At 44.1% G+C, this 23520-nt stretch overlaps 1 protein-coding gene across 1 annotated transcript in view; it reads right to left on the reverse strand.

The window, feature by feature from the left end:
• The window catches only part of LOC110505531 (latent-transforming growth factor beta-binding protein 2), a 145898-nt gene that overhangs the window by 58754 nt on the left and 63624 nt on the right, over positions 1-23520 (reverse strand). Inside the window, exons 4-5 of the mRNA XM_036962678.1 lie at positions 9008-9222; positions 7866-8042 (exon numbers count right to left, since the gene is read on the reverse strand). Coding sequence (XP_036818573.1) covers positions 7866-8042; positions 9008-9222 — 392 coding nt within the window. The remainder of the gene's footprint in view (positions 1-7865; positions 8043-9007; positions 9223-23520) is intronic.

Consider the following 23520-nt stretch of genomic DNA (forward strand, 5'->3'; position numbering starts at 1 on the left):
GGACAACTACCTTCCTGTTGCTCACATAACCGTCACCACATTCACTAGCAGAAACCTCATTTGACATGGGTTTATGAAGCTCCAACTTCACCCTGAGGTAAAACACACTTCAAATATAACCTCTCCCTATTAAAGAGAAGATTCACCCATTTTGAATGTTATATTGTTTTTGTACAGCTCTGAGTGATGTTCTATCGATTCCTGGGGTCATTTCATGTTTTCAGGAGTATCTGAGCTATTCGGTGTTCAAGCAGGCAGAAATACAGTTGGTATGAATTTTGCATGATGACATATCACTAATAAGGGGGGTTGGGGGGTCACGACTTTAAACTGATTCATACATGATTTTAAATTGATTCAGACACAATATTTAAGATACTATTAGCATGGATGATCAAACTGTTTCAATCTCTAATGTAGGACACTATCACAGAAACAAATGTGTAAAAAGTATTTATTCTTTTGAATCGGGCCTTATTGCCATTATCTCAATGAAAGATATAGCACAAAGATAAGTCAAATCAGGTAATGTCAAATTTCTGTTTTGAAGGAACTATATGCTTTTTGAAGGAAGTATGCTTTTTGAAGGAAGTATGCTTTTTGAAGGAAGTATGCTTTTTGAAGGAAGTATGCTTTAATCTATTCATTTCCCCAGTCATACAGATTCACTACCCTCCCTTCTAACGAGTCCTGCACAGTTTATGTACGTCGTACATGGACGCGTTCCTGAAAGTATTGGCATTCAGGAATGTGGTTAAATTCTCTAAATAGCTTCAACTGTTCAAAAGCTATAGCCAAATTCACATTAATATTACCACTCCATTTGTCCCAGCAGCTAATAGTGGATATTGAAGGTTACTTACGTAACCACAGTTCTATAAACTAATTAAGCGGTGCATTCAGCTGACTGAGGAAATCAACTTGCACAACACATTCATTCAGATTATTGCAGCGAGACACCAATTAAGCTGCAGAGAGACACATGCGTCTTGCGAGACGTGAAATGACTATGGCTGACAAATTATTTTACATTTGTATTTTTTTATTTATTTTTTATTTCACCTTTATTTAACCAGGTAGGCCAGTTGAGAACAAGTTCTCATTTGCAACTGCGACCTGGCCAAGATAAAGCATAGCAGTGTGAACAGACAACACAGAGTTACACATGGAGTAAACAATAAACAAGTCAATAACACAGTAGAACATTTAAAAAAAAGAGTCTATATACAATGTGTGCAAAAGGCATGAGGAGGTAGGCGAATAATTACAATTTAGCAGATTAACACTGGAGTGATAAATGATCAGATGGTCATGTACAGAGATATTGGTGTGCAAAAGAGCAGAAAAGTAAATAAATAAAAACAGTATGGGGACGAGGTAGGTAAAAATGGGTGGGCTATTTACCAATAGACTATGTACAGCTGCAGCGATCGGTTAGCTGCTCAGATTGCAGATGTCTGAAGTTGGTGAGGGAGAGGCCGAGGTTGGAGTAGCCAGGCGGAAGCCATGGCCAGCCGTTGAGAAATGCTTGTTGAAGTTTTCGATAATCATGGATTTATCGGTGGTGACCGTGTTACCTAGCCTCAGTGCAGTGGGCAGCTGGGAGGAGGTGCTCTTGTTCTCCATGGACTTCACAGTGTCCCAGAACTTTTTGGAGTTGGAGCTACAGGATGCAAATTTCTACCTGAAGAAGCTGGCCTTAGCTTTCCTGACTGACTGCGTGTATTGGTTCCTGACTTCCCTGAACAGTTGCATATCGCGGGGACTATTCGATGCTATTGCAGTCCGCCACAGGCTGTTTTTGTGCTGGTCGAGGGCAGTCAGGTCTGGAGTGAACCAAGGGCTATATCTGTTCTTAGTTCTGCATTTTTTGAAAGGAACATGCTTATCTAAAATGGTGAGGAAGTTACTTTTAAAGAATGACCAGGCATCCTCAACTGACGGGATGAGGTTAATGTCCTTCCAGGATACCCGGGCCAGGTCGATTAGAAAGGCCTGCTCACAGAAGTGTTTTAGGGAGCGTTTGACAGTGATGAGGGGTGGTCGTTTGACTGCGGCTCCGTAGCGGATACAGGCAATGAGGCAGTGATCGCTGAGATCCTGGTTGAAGACAGCGGAGGTGTATTTGGAGGGCCAGTTGGTCAGGATGACGTCTATGAGGGTGCCCTTGTTTACAGATTTAGGGTTGTACCTGGTGGGTTCCTTGATGATTTGTGTGAGATTGAGGGCATCTAGCTTAGATTGTAGGACTGCCAGGGTGTTAAGCATATCCCAGTTTAGGTCACCTAACAGAACAAACTCTGAAGCTAGATGGGGGGCGATCAATTCACAAATGGTGTCCAGGGCACAGCTGGGAGCTGAGGGGGGTCGGTAGCAGGCGGCAACAGTGAGAGACTTATTTCTGGAGAGAGTAATTTTTAAAATTAGTAGTTCGAACTGTTTGGGTATGGACCTGGAAAATATGACATTACTTTGCAGGCTATCTCTGCAGTAGACTGCAACTCCTCCCCCTTTGGCAGTTTTATCTTAAAAATACCCCATAATGACAAAGGGAAAACACGTTTTTAGAAATGTTTGCACATATATTGAAAATTAAATACAGAAATACCTCATTTACAGTGCCTTGCGAAAGTATTCGGCCCCCTTGAACTTTGCGACCTTTTGCCACATTTCAGGCTTCAAACATAAAGATATAAAACTGTATTTTTTTGTGAAGAATCAACAACAAGTGGGACACATTCATGAAGCGGAACGACATTTATTGGATATTTCAAACTTTTTTAACAAATCGAAAACTGAAAAATTGGGCGTGCAAAATTATTCAGCCCCTTTACTTTCAGTGCAGCAAACTGTCTCCAGAAGTTCAGTGAGGATCTCTGAATGATCCAATGTTGACCTAAATGACTAATGATGATAAATACAATCCACCTGTGTGTAATCAAGTCTCCGTATAAATGCACCTGCACTGTGATAGTCTCAGAGGTCCGTTAAAAGTGCAGAGAGCATCATGAAGAACAAGGAACACACCACGCAGCTCCGAGATACTGTTGTGAAGAAGTTTAAAGCCGGATTTGGATACAAAAAGATTTCCCAAGCTTTAAACATCCCAAGGAGCACTGTGCAAGCGATAATATTGAAATGGAAGGAGTATCAGACCACTGCAAATCTACCAAGACCTGGCCGTCCCTCTAAACTTTCAGCTCATACAAGGAGAAGACTGATCAGAGATGCAGCCAAGAGGCCCATGATCACTCTGGATGAACTGCAGAGCTCTACAGCTGAGGTGGGAGACTCTGTGCATAGGACAACAATCAGTCGTATATTGCACAAATCTGGCCTTTATGGAAGAGTGGCAAGAAGAAAGCCATTTCTTAAAGATATCCATAAAAAGTGTTGTTTAAAGTTTGCCACAAGCCACCTGGGAGACACACCAAACATGTGGAAGAAGGTGCTCTGGTCAGATGAAACCAAAATTGAACTTTTTGGCAACAATGCAAAACGTTATGTTTGGCGTAAAAGCAACACAGCTGAACACACCATCCCCACTGTCAAACATGGTGGTGGCAGCATCATGGTTTGGGCCTGCTTTTCTTCAGCAGGGACAGGGAAGATGGTTAAAATTGATGGGAAGATGGATGGAGCCAAATACAGGACCATTCTGGAAGAAAACCTGATGGAGTCTGCAAAAGACCTGAGACTGGGACGGAGATTTGTCTTCCAACAAGACAATGATCCAAAACATAAAGCAAAATCTACAATGGAATGGTTCAAAAATAAACATATCCAGGTGTTAGAATGGCCAAGTCAAAGTCCAGACCTGAATCCAATCGAGAATCTGTGGAAAGAACTGAAAACTGCTGTTCACAAATGCTCTCCATCCAACCTCACTGAGCTCGAGCTGTTTTGCAAGGAGGAATGGGAAAACATTTCAGTCTCTCGATGTGCAAAACTGATAGAGACATACCCCAAGCGACTTACAGCTGTAATCGCAGCAAAAGGTGGCGCTACAAAGTATTAACTTAAGGGGGCTGAATAATTTTGCACGCCCAATTTTTCAGTTTTTGATTTGTTAAAAAAGTTTGAAATATCGAATAAATGTCGTTCCACTTCATGATTGTGCCCCACTTGTTGTTGATTCTTCACAAAAAAATACAGTTTTATATCTTTATGTTTGAAGCCTGAAATGTGGCAAAAGGTCGCAAAGTTCAAGGGGGCCGAATACTTTCGCAAGGCACTGTATTTAGGCTTGCCATAACAAAGGGGTTCATTACTTATTCACTCAAGACATTTCAGCTTTTAATTTTGTACATTTTCAAAAAACATAATTCCACTTTGACATTATGGGGTATTGTGTGTAGATCAGTGACATTTTGTTTTTTATCAATTTAAAATTCAGGCCACAGCAAAATGCGGACAAAGTCAAGGGGTGTGTATGCTTTCTGAAGGCATCGTTATATATATATATATTTTTTTTTTAATTGCAGTGATGGCGGTGCATCGCTGCTAAATGCAAATAGGGGAAACACTGGAATACAAGAGAAAAGAAATCTCACATACCAAAATAACAGCTTGGATAGAATTCCAATGGAGTGCGGCAATTGGTTCTTAAGCATTTAAGACTATTGAATCCCTAGCTGACATTGTCTTTGCATATAGTTTGATTTACGCCCTGCAATCTTCCAGTAGTGACGACAGGTTCCTCTAGAAGGAAAAGCAGCTGGTGTTTGACAGGTTGCTTTCACAGCCTTTCATTCTGCTTATCTCTTGGCAGAGGTGCCAGTGTCCTACATACCTGCTCTATATCAGGATCTACAGAGACGCTCAAACCTTAACCTCAACTGACTCAAACTTCAAAGCCTGGAAAATGAAAAATCGATAACAGCCTGGCACAATAAAAGGGAATCTTCTATAGGCAAAAAAGAAAAAATATCTATGCCTTTTTTTATAATGCATATTTGGATGCCATTATCCTGAGCCCTGTGATGAGGCAGGTTTCTAAAACAGCAGATGAAAGAGAGTTGTATCTGTGGCATTAAAGGCTTCGGACCCAATCATGTTGTGGCGCTATAACCCTTGTCACAGACAGACAGACAGACAGACAGACAGACAGACAGACAGACAGACAGACAGACAGACAGACAGACTCCGGGTGTGAGCAAATCTTGGAGGGCTGTGGCATGATAGTCTGGCTGGAAAAAAAAGTGGTGGAGAGAGAGAGAGAGAGAGAGAGAGAGAGAGAGAGAGAGAGAGAGAGAGAGAGAGAGAGAGAGAGAGAGAAGGAAGGAAAGAGAGTGGTGGAGAAAGAGGGGGACATGGAGCCAGTGTTCAGGCCCACAGGAAGCCCCCCTGTGATTACACATGCTGGCTAAATTATCAGCTACAAAGGGCCATTAATTCTTAACAATCTGGGGAGCAGCCCTGCACAGGCCTGAACAGCCTCAGCCTCGGCCTCAGAGTGTTGTCTTAGCCTCGGACTCAGCCTCAGACTCAGCCTCGCCTCAGAGTGTTGTCTCAGCCTCGGCCTCAGTCTAAGCCTCAGAGTGTTGTCTCAGGCTCATACTCAGCCTCGACTCAGAGTGTTGTCTCAGTCTTGGCCTCATACTCAGCCTCGACTCAGAGTGTTGTCTCAGTCTTGGCCTCAGTCCCAGACTCGCCTCAGAGTGTTGTCTCAGTCTTGGCCTCAGTCCCAGACTCGCCTCAGAGTGTTGTCTCAGTCTTGGCCTCAGTCCCAGACTCGCCTCAGAGTGTTGTCTCAGTCTTGGCCTCAGTCTCAGACTCAGACTTGCCTCAGAGTGTTGTCTCAGTCTCGTCTCAGAGTGTTGTCTCAGCATCGGCCTCAGTCTCAGACAGATTCGCCTCAGAGTGTTGTCTCAGCCTCGGCCTCATACTCATTCTCGCCTCAGAGTGTTGTCTCAGCCTTGGCCTCAGTCTCAGGCTCAGACTCAGTCTCACCTCAGAGTGTTGTCTCATCCTCGGCCTCAGCCTTGCCTCAGAGTGTTGTCTCAGCCTCGCCTCAGAGTGTTGTCGCAGCCTCTGCCTCAGTCTTAGACTCGCCTCAGAGTGTTGTCTCAGTCTCTGCCTCAGACTCAGACTCGCCTCAGAGTGTTGTCTCAGCCTTGGCCTCAGTCTCAGGCTCAGACTCACCTCAGAGTGTTGTCTCAGCCTTGGCCTCAGCCTTGCCTCAGAGTGTTGTCTCAGCCTCGCCTCAGAGTGTTGTCTCAGCATCGGCCTCAGTCTCAGACTCAGACTCGCCTCAGAGTGTTGTCTCAGCCTTGGCCTCAGTCTCAAGCTCAGACTCAGTCTCGCCTCAGAGTGTTGTCTCAGCCTCGGCCTCAGTCTCATGTCAGCCTCGCCTCAGAGTGTTGTCTCAGCCTCGGCCTCATACTCAGCCTCGCCTTAGATGGTTGTCTCAGCCTCGGCCTTAGGCTCAGTCTCACCTAACTCACCTCAGCATGGGGCAGGAATTATTCCTAGACATCAACCTGACCTTTTTTCTCATCTACCCTTTACCTCCCATCACACATCTATTCAGACACCAGACAGACAGGAAGACTCATGCCCGTGCCACACACTCACACATCCCCAGCACCAGCCCCATCTGCCTTTAACATGCATTGTTGAAGGGTTTCTCTAAGTCACTTGTCTGAGTAATGTCAGGGTTTAGAATAACTGTTCAATGTTGTGAATCCAGGGAGCCCAAAAGTGGAATGATGCAATCCACCCAGTTTTTACTGCCCCACGTTGGGAACATAACAACAACATGACATAACTGTTTGCTGTCTACTTGACATTCCTTGAGGAGGAGCATGCACTTCCGCAACAACAAAATGCCAGCTTGAATGTTGAGTAATTTCCTTTAACGGAGTCTTTTTTACAGATGTTTTAATGATCAGAGATTTCTTTAAAAAAAAATCGGGCATAAAAACAAACTGCTTCTCAGGATCACCCAGAAGTGCCAGAAATGCATTGTTGTGCAACGACTCTGCCAAGTCATTGTGTTTGGAGTAGCTTTACATTTTCCAAAAACCTATTAATGGGAGCATAAATCTACAAAACAACCTGTTTATCTATTCATAACTCAGCCAGTTCCTCCCATGAGGAGTTTAGTGTGTTAAGTGTGGGGCGGCGGCAGCCTGTGTTCATGTGTGTGTGTGGTATGGGCACCCTTCACTTTTAATCAGTTTGAGTGATTACTGTAAGCCTTAGCTGTATGGTAAGGGCTGAGGGGAACACTAAGGGAAACAGGGCCGGGCCCCCAGTATTGGTTATTGTTCTCCCCCACATGGAGAGGCAGAGAGGGAGACTACTCTCCTGTGTGAGTTTGTAGCAAAGCCCACGGATAAATAGCAGCTTTAATGTAATCCCTATAAAATCCTATTCACTCTGCAACTCCCTCTCTCTCCCTTTCTCTTTGTCTCTCTCCCCCTCTCCCAGTGAGCACATTAAATGGTTAACCGTGGAGGTGTAAACCACAAAGAAACCGGGCTAACTGTTGGGAGCGTGAGACCGGTCCTTCCACGTGTGTGGTTAGCCTCCACTGAGTCCTGCGACACGAAGGGAGGGAGACCTGCTCTTAATCTGCTCTCCCCTTTTTCTCTCTCCCTCCCTCTACCCCTCTCTCTCTCCCTCCCTCTACCCCTCTCTCTCTTTCACACTGCTCCCAGGCATATAATCTCCCCCACTCTGTCACCTCTCTCTCCCCACTGCCTGGCATTCAGTGTTGACAGCTCCACAGTGGGAATGGGTTTATCTATCAAGAGCCCCTCTTTCCCCCTCTCACCTCTGGACTACATTCAGACAGCGTAGGAAGAGAAATGGGTGGAGTGAGAGAAGGAGAAGGAGAATTAAAAAGGGGGAACACTCACAGAGTCTGAAGCCCTGGGTCTTTGCCGGCTGATGCTGCTGCTGGTTCTCACTGTAGACGGTGGTGGTGTCACCCTTCTCACAGCTGTTGTAGCAGCGGCCGCCGCTGCACACCCTCCGACACACCATGGGGGTGAAGACAATCTTGATGCGGTCAAGGCTGGAAGTGAGGTTGGCCCCTGGAGCACAAAGACACACAGAGACCTGGGTGAACAGGAGCAGCGCTGCTCTGGAGAAGAGCTGCATCTTTAATGGACGACAGACAGACACAATCCCCGGACCTGCTGCCTCGTCAGCCCAGCAGAAGGGGAGGTTTATTTGAGTTTGAGTGTGTTTGGATGTGTGTGTGTGTTTATGCATGAGTGTGTGTGCCAGTGTCTGGGCAATGGCACGGTGCAGCTGAAAGGAGGATGTGTCACTGGGCATGCCTGTGGAGGGGTGGGGGGGGGGGGAATCTAGTTAAGCATGGGGGCTGGCCTCCAAGCCTTTGTCATTGGGATAAGGTGTTCTAGATGTGTGAGTAAACCTTGTGTAATGGTGGAAAGCTGTTCAACACCCGTTGCCCTGGTAGGATGGAAAAACAAGAGAAACTTGGACAGCAGACAGCTTTACAGAGGGCAGTGTTCTGTTCTGAGAGGGTTGGAGGGGAGAGGAGTAGGTCATTAAAAGGTTTTGTTTTTGGAGGTTTCTGTCGGGTGTGAGCTGTCATGGATCCAAGGTGACAGTGAGGACTGTGGTGCCTCCCCCCTCCTCCCACCTCCCTCTCTGGGTCTACAGAGAGGGAGCAGGGCTGTCCTGTGTCTGCACACTGGAGACGCTCCAGAGCATAGAGTGGAGACGGCTAACCCCCCAGGCACACGGCTGGGATATCAAACGTCTGTCACTCGTGTGATGAAAACCACAGGGAGGGGAGGGAGGGAAGAGAGGGCAGAGGGAGGAAGGGAGAAGAGAGGAGCCTGGGACAGAGCCAACAACACTTTTCCCCCCAAATCTAATGTTACATTTAGTGAAGACAGAAACTCACTGTGTGTGTCATACATGTCATTTTTCTTCTTTTTTCCCCTTCTTTTTTGTCAAAGCAGGGCAATAAAGCAATAAAGAACCGTTGTATCATCTCGGGTGAAACATTTATTCTGGTCATTACCTGCTGGCGCCACTGCATTGTTGGCGTGGCCATTGGTGGTGGGTCTGTGGCCGTTACTTGAGTGTCCATTGGCGTTCCCAATGTCATGTCCGTTCCCATTAGGCAGAGCGTTGGATGTGATGGGGCCAGTGGACGATGGGTATCGCTTGACGGTGCGAGACGTCCCAGTCTGCTGAGGAGACGATGAGTCGGCTGGTCCTCGCCTCACCTGGGTCCTGGTAACGAGACAGATGACACCAGACCCTTCAAACCTCTCCCTCAACAACAGTCACTAAACATACACGACCAACATAGAGAAAACCAGCGTATAATCCACTTACACATGGTCAACATGTTAAACCTAACACCGCATGTCTGAGAGAGTGTGAAAGACAAACAGCATTATGTCTGTCTTAGGTCATAGCATTACTTAGTTTATTTTATAGATGAGATTCCATGTTTTTTTTATATAATTGAATCAAGAATATCATATCGTACTTAGGCCCTATAGTGATCCACTTACTCACATCTGTTGCAAGTCAGGGCAGCATGTGTGTAGCAGAGTTGGTTATGTTTCCACTTGCCACTGCAGAAATATGTATTCAATGTTTATGCATTTCTATTAGTTGGTGTTATGTCATTGGCTACGCTTGCAGATAGGGGGAGACTGCAAAACGTCACTTCTTCCCAGTCTGATTTTGACATGCAAGCAGTAGGTCATTTTCTGAAATGTTAGACTGGTAAATATCTATTTACGTATTTACAATGTGTACGAGTTCACTATGTACATTTACGGACAAATACAGTGCCTCCAGAAAGTATTCACACCCCGTGACTTTTTCCAAATGTTGTTGTGTAACTAGCCTAAATGTTTACAAGTGAATAAAAAATGAAAAGCTGACATGTCTTGAGTAAATAAGTATTCAACCCCTTTGTTATGGCAAGCCTAAATAAGTTCAGGACTAATAATGTGCTTAACAAGTCACATAATAAGTTGCATGGACTCCCTGTGAGCAATAATAGTGTTTAACATGATTGTTGAACGACTACCTCATCTTTGTGTCCCACAAATCTATCACAACACATCACTTAGAACTACTCTTCATATTTTCTAGCATCGGTATGCTTGTCATCGGCAAGGACTAAAAATAAACGGAATAGAGCTAAGCACAGGCAAAATCCTAGATGAAAACCTGGTTCAGTCTGAACCTGGTTCAGACAAATTCACCTTTCAGCAGGACAATAACCTAAAATACAAGGCCAAAATATACACTGAAGTTGCTTACCAAGACGGCATCGAATGTTACCGAGTGGCCTAGTTACAGTTTTGATATAAGTCAGCTTGAAAATCTATGGCAAGACTTGAAAACGGCTGTCTAGCAATTATCAACAACGAAATTGACAAGAACTTGAAGAATAATAAAAAAGAAAATTGAGAATCTCAGCTGTAATCGCTGGCAAAGGTGATTCTAACAGGGGTGTGAATGCTCATGTAAATGAGATATCTCTGTATTTCATTTTCAATACATTTGTAAAACGTGTGTAGATGAGTGTTGTTGAATTGAATCCATTTTGAATTCAGGCTGTAACACAACAAAACGTGGAATAAGTCAAGGGGTATGAATACTTTCTGAGTGCACTGTATATATGTGTACAGTACCTGTTAGATATTAGGGGCTTCCTGTGATGTGTATGTGTATGTTTTTGATGTAAAAGGGAGTTAGCTTGCATGCTCGAGATGTCATTTTTTAGGCCTTGCTAATGTATTGATATTCACATTATTATTACATTCTAAAATATCTCAGAATAATGTGGACAATGCCTAAATAGATTGGATGCATGAATGGCGATTGTTCTGTAACCTATGTGGCCGACACACATAATAAAGTAGTGAATAGCGCAGTAGCATTAATCTCACCATTTGAATCTCACCGTTGCTGTTTTTATAATGAGAAAGTGACCAAAAAACAGGATTTGTATGGAAAGTCAAGTTGAAGCCAACAGATGTTGTCGTCCTACTAATAACCACGCGTGGTTTTACCGCAACAGAGTAGATCCTCACCCTTCCATTGAAGCGACGGTAAACAAACAAAAAATCTCTCACAAAAACGGATCAAAAATGAAATCACGGATAATTATAAAGGAGCAGGATAACTTATAAATTGGCTACAATAATTACAAGGACTTTTCAAGCACCAAATTTAGGAGATGTCTGATTTTCAAGGCAGGCCTATTCTAGTAATTAAATTTCTGAGCTCCAAATTCAAGTTCAAGTTGGCGGCCCCTTGTATTGTTTTAAAATTGCAGGTGTAACATGGAAAACAAAATGCATTTGTCATGTTTTCTCATTAACAGATCATATTGTGAAGAACCACACTAGGCTGTGTAATTTGTTCTCATTATATCCAGAACAATGTATAGGAATAGTGATGGGTGTTGCACAATAGTCGATCCTACACAACTGCGCACAGTAGACTCGATGTCCAATCCCAGGCACAAAAACATATGAAAACATGAAGACAATACCTTCATGCTTCCTCTGTTAAATCTAACGAGACCCTGCTGTAAATCAAGCAGACAAGAAGAAATGATCAACATCAACCCATTAGGGATATTAGATCCAACATGGATCCAGGCACAAATGAGACACCAAAATATTCTGGACATTCCTCCTGGACACCTTCTTTCAAGTACTGTTGTTGCATCGCATGCACTATCACAACCATAGCCACGCTAAGTAGTGATGCTGAGAATGATGCAGCACCCCCTGAAAAATTCATACAAAAATGTATAATTCATAAAAATACTAAATAAATATATATATATATATATACACTATACATATAATTAACAATTTCTATATTGTAGAATAATAGTGAAGTCATCAAAAATACAAATAAAACATATGGAATCATGTAGTAACCAAAAAAGTGCTAAACAAATCAAAATATATTTTACATTTGAGATTCTTCAAAGTAGCCACCTTTTGCCTTGATGACAGCTTTGCCCACTCTTGGCATTCTCTCAACCAGCTTTGAGGAGTTCACCCGCCATTTCAGGACAGTATTTGACATGTCCATCAGGCTGGACAACATGCTGGCTACTCGTGGACGTCTGGATCGGTGTCTGGTTGTTCCATCCTCCCGCACCCTCTCTCCTGTACCCATGGAGTTGGGAGGGATGGTGCGCAGGGAGACCTGAGGGGGTTCCCGCTCGAGCACCATATGTGGTCGCAGAGGTCACATTGCTGGTCGGTGCTGGGTTGGTTCCTCTGGGAATCAAGGCAGCAGGCAGGGCACTCTGGCGTCACCCCAGGTGAGTAGGCACCATTCTCATCCAGAGCCCTCTGTTGCACATATGTTTGTCTCTGTCACTTTCCTGAATTTTCCCCGCGTTCCCAGTATTTCCCCCCGCTAGTAGATTCAGGCGAAGCTGGGAATTTCATGAATAAAAGTTCAGGTCTCCACCGGGCGCATTCCCCCAGAATATGCCGATTTGACTCTCGCCTTCTGTAAAAAGAAGGCGACTCAATTACCACCCCATCGATGGGGTTGTGCGATAGATCTCCTGGTAGATGCTGCATTTCCCAGGAGTCACGTGTATCCCGTCGCAAGCGGAGACGGAGGCTATGGAGACATATGTCTCTGAATCCCTGCATTAGGGGTTAATTCAGCCCTCCATTTCACCCGTCTCCTGGAGTTTATTTTTTGTGAAGAAGAAGGATGGCGGTTTGGTGTTTGATGGCGCCAGTAGTGTGGGAGCTGGACACGGACATTGAGCGGGCGTCAGGTGCAGAGCCCTCTCCCCCTCAGTGTCCAGCTGAGCATCTGTACGTTCCATCTGCTGTCCGCGACCGACTGATCTATTTGGCCCACACCTAACCCCCTTCTGTTCATCCTGTGATAGGTTGGACGGTGCGCTGTCTTGATGGGAGGTACTGGTGGCCCACTTTAGCTAGGGACGTGAGGATTTATGTTTCCTCATGCTCAGTGTGCGCCCAGTGCAAGGCTCCTAGACACCTGCCCAGAGGTAAGTTACAACCCTTACCCGTTCCACAACAGCCGTGGTCGCACCTGTCGGTGGATTTTTTAACTGATCTTCCACCTTCACAGGGTAACACCACGATCCTGGTCATTGTGGATCGTTTTTCTAAGTCCTGTCCTCCCTTTGCCCGGTCTCCCTACGGCCTTACACTCAGTTTGATGCGCCTGACTTCCCTGCCACCTATACACACGACTCTTACAAGATAGCCCTGCGTGTTTGTTATTAGCAGTACTATAGATAGCCCTGCGTATTTATTATTATTAGTACTGTAGATAGCCCTGTGTATTTATTATTATTAGTACTGTATATAGCCCTGTGTATTTATTATTATTAGTACTGTACAGTGCCTTGCGAAAGTATTCGGCCCCCTTGAACTTTGCGACCTTTTGCCACATTTCAGGCTTCAAACATAAAGATATAAAACTGTATTTTTTTGTGAAGAATCAACAACAAGTGGGACACAATCATGAAGTGGAACGACATTTATTGGATATTTCAAACTTTTTTAACAAATCAAAAACTGAAAAATTGGGCGTGCAGAATTATTCAGCCCCTTTACTTTCAGTGCAGCAAACTCTCTCCAGAAGTTCAGTGAGGATCTCTGAATGATCCAATGTTGACCTAAATGACTAATGATGATAAATACAATCCACCTGTGTGTAAGCAAGTCTCCGTATAAATGCACCTGCACTGTGATCGTCTAGGAGGTCCGTTAAAAGCGCAGAGAGCATCATGAAGAACAAGGAACACACCAGGCAGGTCCGAGATACTGTTGTGGAGAAGTTTAAAGCCGGATTTGGATACAAAAAGATTTCCCAAGCTTTAAACATCCCAAGGAGCACTGAGCAAGCGATAATATTGAAATGGAAGGAGTATCAGACCACTGCAAATCTACCAAGACCTGGCCGTCCCTCTAAACTTTCAGCTCATACAAGGAGAAGACTGATCAGAGATGCAGCCAAGAGGCCCATGATCACTCTGGATGAACTGCAGAGATCTACAGCTGAGGTGGGAGACTCTGTCCATAGGACAACAATCAGTCGTATATTGCACAAATCTGGCCTTTATGGAAGAGTGGCAAGAAGAAAGCCATTTCTTAAAGATATCCATAAAAAGTGTTGTTTAAAGTTTGCCACAAGCCATCTGGGAGACACACCAAACATGTGGAAGAAGGTGCTCTGGTCAGATGAAACCAAAATTGAACTTTTTGGCAACAATGCAAAACGTTATGTTTGGCGTAAAAGCAACACAGCTGAACACACCATCCCCACTGTCAAACATGGTGGTGGCAGCATCATGGTTTGGGCCTGCTTTTCTTCAGCAGGGACAGGGAAGATGGTTACAATTGATGGGAAGATGGATGGAGCCAAATACAGGACCATTCTGGAAGAAAACCTGATGGAGTCTGCAAAAGACCTGAGACTGGGACGGAGATTTGTCTTCCAACAAGACAATGATCCAAAACATAAAGCAAAATCTACAATGGAATGGTTCAAAAATAAACATATCCAGGTGTTAGAATGGCCAAGTCAAAGTCCAGACCTGAATCCAATCGAGAATCTGTGGAAAGAACTGAAAACTGCTGTTCACAAATGCTCTCCATCCAACCTCACTGAGCTCGAGCTGTTTTGCAAGGAGGAATGGGAAAAAATTTCAGTCTCTCGATGTGAAAAACTGATAGAGACATACCCCAAGCGACTTACAGCTGTAATCGCAGCAAAAGGTGGCGCTACAAAGTATTATTAACTTAAGGGGGCTGAATAATTTTGCACGCCCAATTTTTCAGTTTTTGATTTGTTAAAAAAGTTTGAAATATCCAATAAATGTCGTTCCACTTCATGATTGTGTCCCACTTGTTGTTGATTCTTCACAAAAAAATACAGTTTTATATCTTTATGTTTGAAGCCTGAAATGTGGCAAAAGGTCGCAAAGTTCAAGGAGGAATGGGGAAAAATTTCAATCTCTCGATGTGCAAAACTGATAGAGACATACCCCAAGCGACTTACAGCTGTAATCGCAACAAAAGGTGGCGCTACAAAGTATTAACTTAAGGGGGCTGAATCATTTTGCACGCCCAATTTTTCAGTTTTTGATTTGTTAAAAAAGTTAGAAATATCCAATAAATGTCGTTCCACTTCATGATTGTGTCCCACTTGTTGTTGATTCTTCACAAAAAAATACAGTTTTATATCTTTATGTTTGAAGCCTGAAATGTGGCAAAAGGTCGCAAAGTTCAAGGGGGCCGAATACTTTCGCAAGGCACTGTATATATATATACAGAAAAAAACACGCATCACAACAAGAGAGACAACACAACACTACATAAAGAGAGCCCAAAGCAAGGCATAGCAAGGCAGCAACACATGACAACACAGCATGGTAGTAACACAACATGGCAGCAGTAGAACATGGTAGCAAGCACAAAACATGGTACAAACATTATTGGGCACAGACAACAACACAAAGGGTAAGAAGGTAGAGACATCAATATATCACTCAAAGCAGCCACAACTGTTAGTAAGAGTGTCCATTATTGAGTCTTTGAATGAAGAGATTGAGATAAAACTTTCCAGTTTGAGTATTTGTTGCAGCTTGTTCAAGTTGCTAGCTGCAGCGATCTTAAAAGACGAGCGACCCAGTGATGTGTGTGATTTGGGGACCTTTAACAGAGCGTGACTGGCAAAGAGAGCAACAATTTGTCTGATTCTCCGTAATAATGGTCTGATGAGACATAAGTATTCACACCCCTTTGCTGTACCATTCCAAATTGAGCTCAGGTGCATTCAATTTCCTTTGATCATCCTTGAGATGTCGCTACAACTTGATTGGAGTCCACCTGTGGTCAATTCAATTGTTTGGACATGATTTAGAATGAAACACCTGTCTATATAAGGTCCCACAGTTGACAGTGCATGTCAAAGTAGAAACTATATCATGAAGTCCAAGGAACTGGCTGTAGATTGTGATGAAGCATATATCTGGGGAAGTGTATAAAACAATTTCTAGAGTGTTGAAAGTTTCCAAGAACACAGTGGTCTCCATCATTGGGAAATTGAAAAAAAAATGAAACTACCCAGATTCTGCCTAGAGCTGGCCGTCCAACCAAACTGAACAACAGGGCAAGAAGGACCTAGGTCAGAGAGGTGGCCAAGAACCCAGTGATTACTTTGACAGAACTACAGAGTTCCTTGGCTGAGAGTGGAGAACCTGCAAGAAGGCCAACAGTTTCTACAGCACTACACCATTCTGAACTTCATGGGAGAGTAGCCTGACGGAAGCCACTCCTGAGATGAAGTCACATGAGAGCACACCTGGAGTTTGCAAAAAGGCACGTGAAAGACTCAGAGCATGAGGCAAAAGATTCTGTGGTCTGATGAGACAAACATTTTACTCTTTGACCTGAATGCAAAGCACTATGTCTGGAGAAAACCAGGCACAGCTCATCACCTGTTTAACACCATCACTACTGGGAAGCATGGTGGTGGATAGTGATGCTTATCAGTGGCAAGCGCAGGGAGACTGGAAATGATAGAGGGAACAATGAATGGAGCCAAATACAGGCAAATCCTTGATGAGACCCTACCCCAGAGTGCCAATGATCTTAGACTGAAAATGTACGTTCCAACAAAACAATGATCGCAAGCATACAGCCAAAGCAAAGCTGCAATGGCTCCAGAACAAGAATTTGAAAGTCCTTGAATGATATAGAACAAGGCCTGTACACTGTTAAACCTCCCAATTCACAGATTTATTGACACCGATTCAATCTGAAACGGATCTTCGTCATGTCAAACAAACTGAGTGCTCACATCCCAAAATATCCACATTTCACTTCACATGACCATTGCAATCATGACGCATGGTGGGTGCCAAAACAAATTGTTTATCTAATAATTCAATAACAATGAGATGGGTACATGCAGTAGTTCCAGAAAATAATATATATTTACAAAATGACCAAGTGCGTAAACTGGAAGGCAAGACAAATCAAAGTGCCATATTCATATAAGAAATGGTCTGATATCAAACCTCTAGGAGACATGGTACAAAACCGGTGAATCCAATACAATTCTCTTCTCAACAATAGATTATCAGTATCTCCCCCCTCCTAGGAGTCTTACCATGTTCGATGCCAATGTGTCTCAAAGAGCTAATGTTCTGACGAGCCTCCATGATATGTGCAGCCACAGGGTTTCTCTGGTCAAGTGTCCTGATATTACTCATGTGATCTGCTATCCTTGTTTTCAGAGCTCGTTTTGTTTTTCCTACATAGCATAGACCACAAATACACTTGATCAGGCATATGACTTTTTTTTTTATAGAATAATGATGCCCTTAATCTTAATGGTCTTTACGAACATTGTGCATTTGTTCATAAAGTTACACTGGGTACATCCGCCACATCTATAGTTACTGTCCAGCACTTGTCTAGAAAGGTACTATGTGGCTCTGGTGGAAGATCAGACCTCACCACCATTTAACTGATGTTGGGGGCGAGTCTGAAGATAACCCGTGGGGGTTCTTTAAACGTCTCTTCCAGTTGTAGATCAGTGCGCAAGATGTGCCTGTGTTTTTTAATGATGTGGTTGAACTGTTTACCAAGTGAAGGAAGCATTGAACGTGGTTGGTCAGGAGGGCGGGGAGGTTTGGGCGTGAGGCTGTCATCCTGGGTCATATTTTTATAACGTTCCCTTGCATCCTGCAGCCATTCCTCTGGGTAACCCCGCTGTCTGAAACGCTCATCCAGATAGTCGGCTTGGTTGTCATTGTCACTCTGTGTGTTACAAATCCTGCGTATGCGACTGTATTGAGAATTCCTGTCCGTCGGCTTCCTGTATAGATCCATGCTATACCCCGCCCCCCTCCCTCTTAATAAAAATTTCCAGAAAACTTGCTTCATGTGCATTAAAGGTGAATGGGCATTTCAAATGTTCACTGCTTGTATTGATGAAGGAGTGGAATAGATAAAGTTCCTCTACTGTGAAGGAATACATCATAAATTAAGCGTTTCCAGAGTCTGATATGGAGCAAGAATGGATAGTTAGGGCTGAAAATCACATTCTTCTCAAACAACCCCACATACAGATCGTCATAATTCGGTGCCATTTTACTACTCATAGCAGTTCCCTTCTGTTGAATGAACATGTCATTTTCAAACATAAAAAAGTTCTTAGTCAGAACAATCTCAGCAAGTCTAACAATACAGTTAGTGCTAGGGAGTGTGCCAGTGGGTTGTTGACTAAGACAGTGTGCCAGTGGGTTGTTGACTAAGACAGTGTGCCAGTGGGTCGTTGACTAAGACAGTGTGCCAGTGGGTTGTTGACTAAGACAGTGTGCCAGTGGGTTGTTGACTAAGACAGTGTGCCAGTGGGTCGTTGACTAAGACAGTGTGCCAGTGGGTCGTTGACTAAGACAGTGTGCCAGTGGGTCGTTGACAAAGACAGTGTGCCAGTAGGTCGTTGACTAAGACAGTGTGCCAGTGGGTTGTTGACTAAGACAGTGTGCCAGTGGGTCGTTGACTAAGACAGTGTGCCAGTGGGTTGTTGACTAAGACAGTGTGCCAGTGGGTTGTTGACTAAGACAGTGTGCCAGTGGGTCGTTGACTAAGACAGTGTGCCAGTGGGTCGTTGACTAAGACAGTGTGCCAGTGGGTTGTTGACTAAGACAGTGTGCCAGTGGGTCGTTGACTAAGACAGTGTGCCAGTGGGTTGTTGACTAAGACAGTGTGCCAGTGGGTTGTTGACTAAGACAGTGTGCCAGTGGGTCGTTGACTAAGACAGTGTGCCAGTGGGTCGTTGACTAAGACAGTGTGCCAGTGGGTTGTTGACTAAGACAGTGTGCCAGTGGGTCGTTGACTAAGACAGTGTGCCATGGCTTCTAGGCCTCCCTGGTTGAGGATATTAGTGTACAGTGATTCAACATCAAAGCAAGCCATAAGCATCTCCCCATGGATATTGTGCAATGTCTTGAGGGTGTTAATCATGTCCGTAGAAGCACGTACATATGCTGGGAGTGACACCACACTGGGTTTTAGAACGAAATGTACAAAAGCAGAAATATTTTCAGTCAATGAGGCTGAAGGCCACAATAGGTCTCCTTGGTGGCTTATCCAGTCGTTTGTGGATTTTTGGTAAAGCATAAATAATGTTCCTGATTGGAACGTCTCCACTTTCCACAAGAGACTTCAGCTTGCAGTGAATCTCTTCTTTGAACGGTGGTGTGGGGTCACGTGACAATTTTTGATAGAAAGTGATGTTGTTCAATTGTCCCCAGATCTCATTCACATAGTCATCACGGTTTAACAACACCACAACTCCGGCCAACATTACGCACTATCAAAGTGGAATAATTTCTTACACATCCAACGCTTGTCTCTGTTCTTAAGGGAGATACTTGTAGACTCTGTATTCTCATTTCTTATTCAAAATCTGAGACACATCTTTTTCCACCAATCTGCAGTTTGTTTCTAGGGAGGGATTTCTGTATCTGGGCAGACCACATCATATCTAATCAAATCGAATTGTATTAGTCACATGCGCCGTATACAACAGGTGTAGACCTGACAGTGAAATGCTTACTTACGAGCCCCTAACCAACAATGCAGTTTAACAAAAAATACGGATAAGAATAAGAAATAAAAGTAACAAGTAATTAAAGAGCAGCAGTAAAATAACAATAGTGAAACTATGTACAGGGGGGTACCAGTACAGAGTCAATGTTCCTGGGGCACCAGTTAGTTGAGGTAATATGTACATTTAGGTATACAGAGTGTATCAGCATGGTAAAAGAGGGGGGAGGCAATGCAAATAGTCTGGGTAGCCATTTGATTAGATGTTCAGGAGTCTTATGTCCAAGCCTCTTGGACCTAGACTTGGCACTCCGGTACCGCTTGCCGTGCGGTAGCGGAGAGAACAGTCTCTGACTAGGGTGGCTGGAATCTTTGACAATTTTTATGGCCTTCCTCTGACACCGCCTGGTATAGAGGTACTGGATGGCAGGAAGCTTGGTCTCAGTAATGTACTGGGTCGTTCTCACTACCCTCTGTAGTGCCTTGCGGTCGGAGGCAGAGCATTTGCCATACCAGGCAGTGATGCAACCAGTCAAGATGCTCTCGATGGTGCAGCTGTAAAACCTTTTGAGGATATGAGGACCCATGAAAAATCTTTAAAGTCTCCTGGGGGGGAATAGGTTTTGTAGTGCCCTCTTCACGACTGCCTTGGTGTGCTTGGACAATGTTAGTTTGTCGGTGATGTGGCCACCAAGGAACTTGACGCTCTCAACCTGCTCCATTGCAGCCCCGTCAATGAGAATGGGGGAATGCTCGGTCCTCTTTTTCCTATAGTCCACAATCATCTCCTTGTCATGATCATGTTGAGGGAGATGTTGTTGTCCTGGCACCACACGGCCAGGTCTCTAACCTCCTCCCTATAGGCTGTCTCGTCATTGTCTGTGATCATTATGTTTGCCGATGACACAACAGTGGCAAACATAATGATGGTGTTGGAGTCGTGCCTAGCCGTGCAGTCAAGAGTGAACAGGGAGTACAGGAGGGGACTGAGCAGGCACCCCTGCGTTGAGGATCAGTGTGGCGGATGTGTTGTTACCTACCCTTACCACCTGGGGCCAACCCGTCAAGAAGTCCAGGATCCAGTTGCAGAGGGAGGTGTTCTGTCCCAGGGTCCTTAGATTATTGATGAGCTTTGAGGGCACTATGGTGTTGAGCTGTAGTCAATGAATAGCATTCTCACATTGGTGTTCCTTTTGTCCAGATGGGAAGGGGCAGTGTGGAGTGCAATAGAGATTGCATCATCTGTGGATCTGTTAGGGCAGTATGCAAATTGGAGTGGGTCTAGTGTTTCTGGGATAATGGTGTTGATGTGAGCCGTGACCAGCCTTTAAAGGAACTTCATGGCTACAGACGTGAGTACTACGGGTTGGTAGTCATTTAGGCAGGTTACCTTAGTGTTCTTGGGCACAGGGACTATGGTGGTCTGCTTAAAACATGTTGGTATTACAGACTCGGACAGAGAGAGGTTGAAAATGTCAGTGAAAACAGTTGCCAGTTGGTCAGCGCATGCTCGCAGCACATGTCCTAGTAATCCGTCTGGCCCTGTGGCCTTGTGAATGTTGATCTGTTTAAAGGTCTTACTCACATCGGTTGCGGAGAGCGTGATCACACAGTCTTCCGGAACAGCTGGTGCTCTCATGCATGTTTCAGTGTTATTTGCTTCGAAGCGTGCATAGAAGTAGTTTAGCTCGTCTGGTAGGCTCGTGTCACTGGGCAGCTCTCGGCTGTGCTTCCCATTATAGTCTGTAATGGTTTGCAAGCCCTGTCACATCCGACGAGAGTCAGAGCCGGTGTATTACGATTTGATCTTAGTCCTGTATTGATGCTTTGCCTGTTTGATGGTTTGTCGGAGGACATAGCAGGATTTCTTATAAGCTTCCGGGTTAGAGTCCCGCTCCTTGAAAGCGGCAGCTCTAGCCTTTAGCTCAGTGTTGATGTTGCCTGTAATCCATGGCTTCTGGTTGGGGTATGTACTGGTCACTGTGGGGATGACGTCATCGATCAAGTTATCAATGAAGCCAATGACTGATGTGGTGTACTCCTCAATGCCATCGGAGGAATCACGGAACATCTGACCACTTTTTTATTGATCTAGTCACTGGTGCTTCCTGATTACATTTTTGCTTGTAAGCAGGAGTCAGAAGTAAGCAGGAGCCCAATTTTTCAGTTTTTGATTTGTTAAAAAAGTTTGAAATATCCAATAAATGTCGTTCCACTTCATGATTGTGTCCCACTTGTTGTTGATTCTTCACAAAAAAATACAGTTTTATATCTTTATGTTTGAAGCCTGAAATGTGGCAAAAGGTCGCAAAGTTCAAGGAGGAATGGGGAAAAATTTCAATCTCTCGATGTGCAAAACTGATAGAGACATACCCCAAGCGACTTACAGCTGTAATCGCAACAAAAGGTGGCGCTACAAAGTATTAACTTAAGGGGGCTGAATCATTTTGCACGCCCAATTTTTCAGTTTTTGATTTGTTAAAAAAGTTAGAAATATCCAATAAATGTCGTTCCACTTCATGATTGTGTCCCACTTGTTGTTGATTCTTCACAAAAAAATACAGTTTTATATCTTTATGTTTGAAGCCTGAAATGTGGCAAAAGGTCGCAAAGTTCAAGGGGGCCGAATACTTTCGCAAGGCACTGTATATATATATACAGAAAAAAACACGCATCACAACAAGAGAGACAACACAACACTACATAAAGAGAGCCCAAAGCAAGGCATAGCAAGGCAGCAACACATGACAACACAGCATGGTAGTAACACAACATGGCAGCAGTAGAACATGGTAGCAAGCACAAAACATGGTACAAACATTATTGGGCACAGACAACAACACAAAGGGTAAGAAGGTAGAGACATCAATATATCACTCAAAGCAGCCACAACTGTTAGTAAGAGTGTCCATTATTGAGTCTTTGAATGAAGAGATTGAGATAAAACTTTCCAGTTTGAGTATTTGTTGCAGCTTGTTCAAGTTGCTAGCTGCAGCGATCTTAAAAGACGAGCGACCCAGTGATGTGTGTGATTTGGGGACCTTTAACAGAGCGTGACTGGCAAAGAGAGCAACAATTTGTCTGATTCTCCGTAATAATGGTCTGATGAGACATAAGTATTCACACCCCTTTGCTGTACCATTCCAAATTGAGCTCAGGTGCATTCAATTTCCTTTGATCATCCTTGAGATGTCGCTACAACTTGATTGGAGTCCACCTGTGGTCAATTCAATTGTTTGGACATGATTTAGAATGAAACACCTGTCTATATAAGGTCCCACAGTTGACAGTGCATGTCAAAGTAGAAACTATATCATGAAGTCCAAGGAACTGGCTGTAGATTGTGATGAAGCATATATCTGGGGAAGTGTATAAAACAATTTCTAGAGTGTTGAAAGTTTCCAAGAACACAGTGGTCTCCATCATTGGGAAATTGAAAAAAAAATGAAACTACCCAGATTCTGCCTAGAGCTGGCCGTCCAACCAAACTGAACAACAGGGCAAGAAGGACCTAGGTCAGAGAGGTGGCCAAGAACCCAGTGATTACTTTGACAGAACTACAGAGTTCCTTGGCTGAGAGTGGAGAACCTGCAAGAAGGCCAACAGTTTCTACAGCACTACACCATTCTGAACTTCATGGGAGAGTAGCCTGACGGAAGCCACTCCTGAGATGAAGTCACATGAGAGCACACCTGGAGTTTGCAAAAAGGCACGTGAAAGACTCAGAGCATGAGGCAAAAGATTCTGTGGTCTGATGAGACAAACATTTTACTCTTTGACCTGAATGCAAAGCACTATGTCTGGAGAAAACCAGGCACAGCTCATCACCTGTTTAACACCATCACTACTGGGAAGCATGGTGGTGGATAGTGATGCTTATCAGTGGCAAGCGCAGGGAGACTGGAAATGATAGAGGGAACAA

This window comes from Oncorhynchus mykiss, chromosome 25, assembly GCF_013265735.2.
Source record: "Oncorhynchus mykiss isolate Arlee chromosome 25, USDA_OmykA_1.1, whole genome shotgun sequence".
Lineage (NCBI taxonomy): Eukaryota > Metazoa > Chordata > Actinopteri > Salmoniformes > Salmonidae > Oncorhynchus > Oncorhynchus mykiss.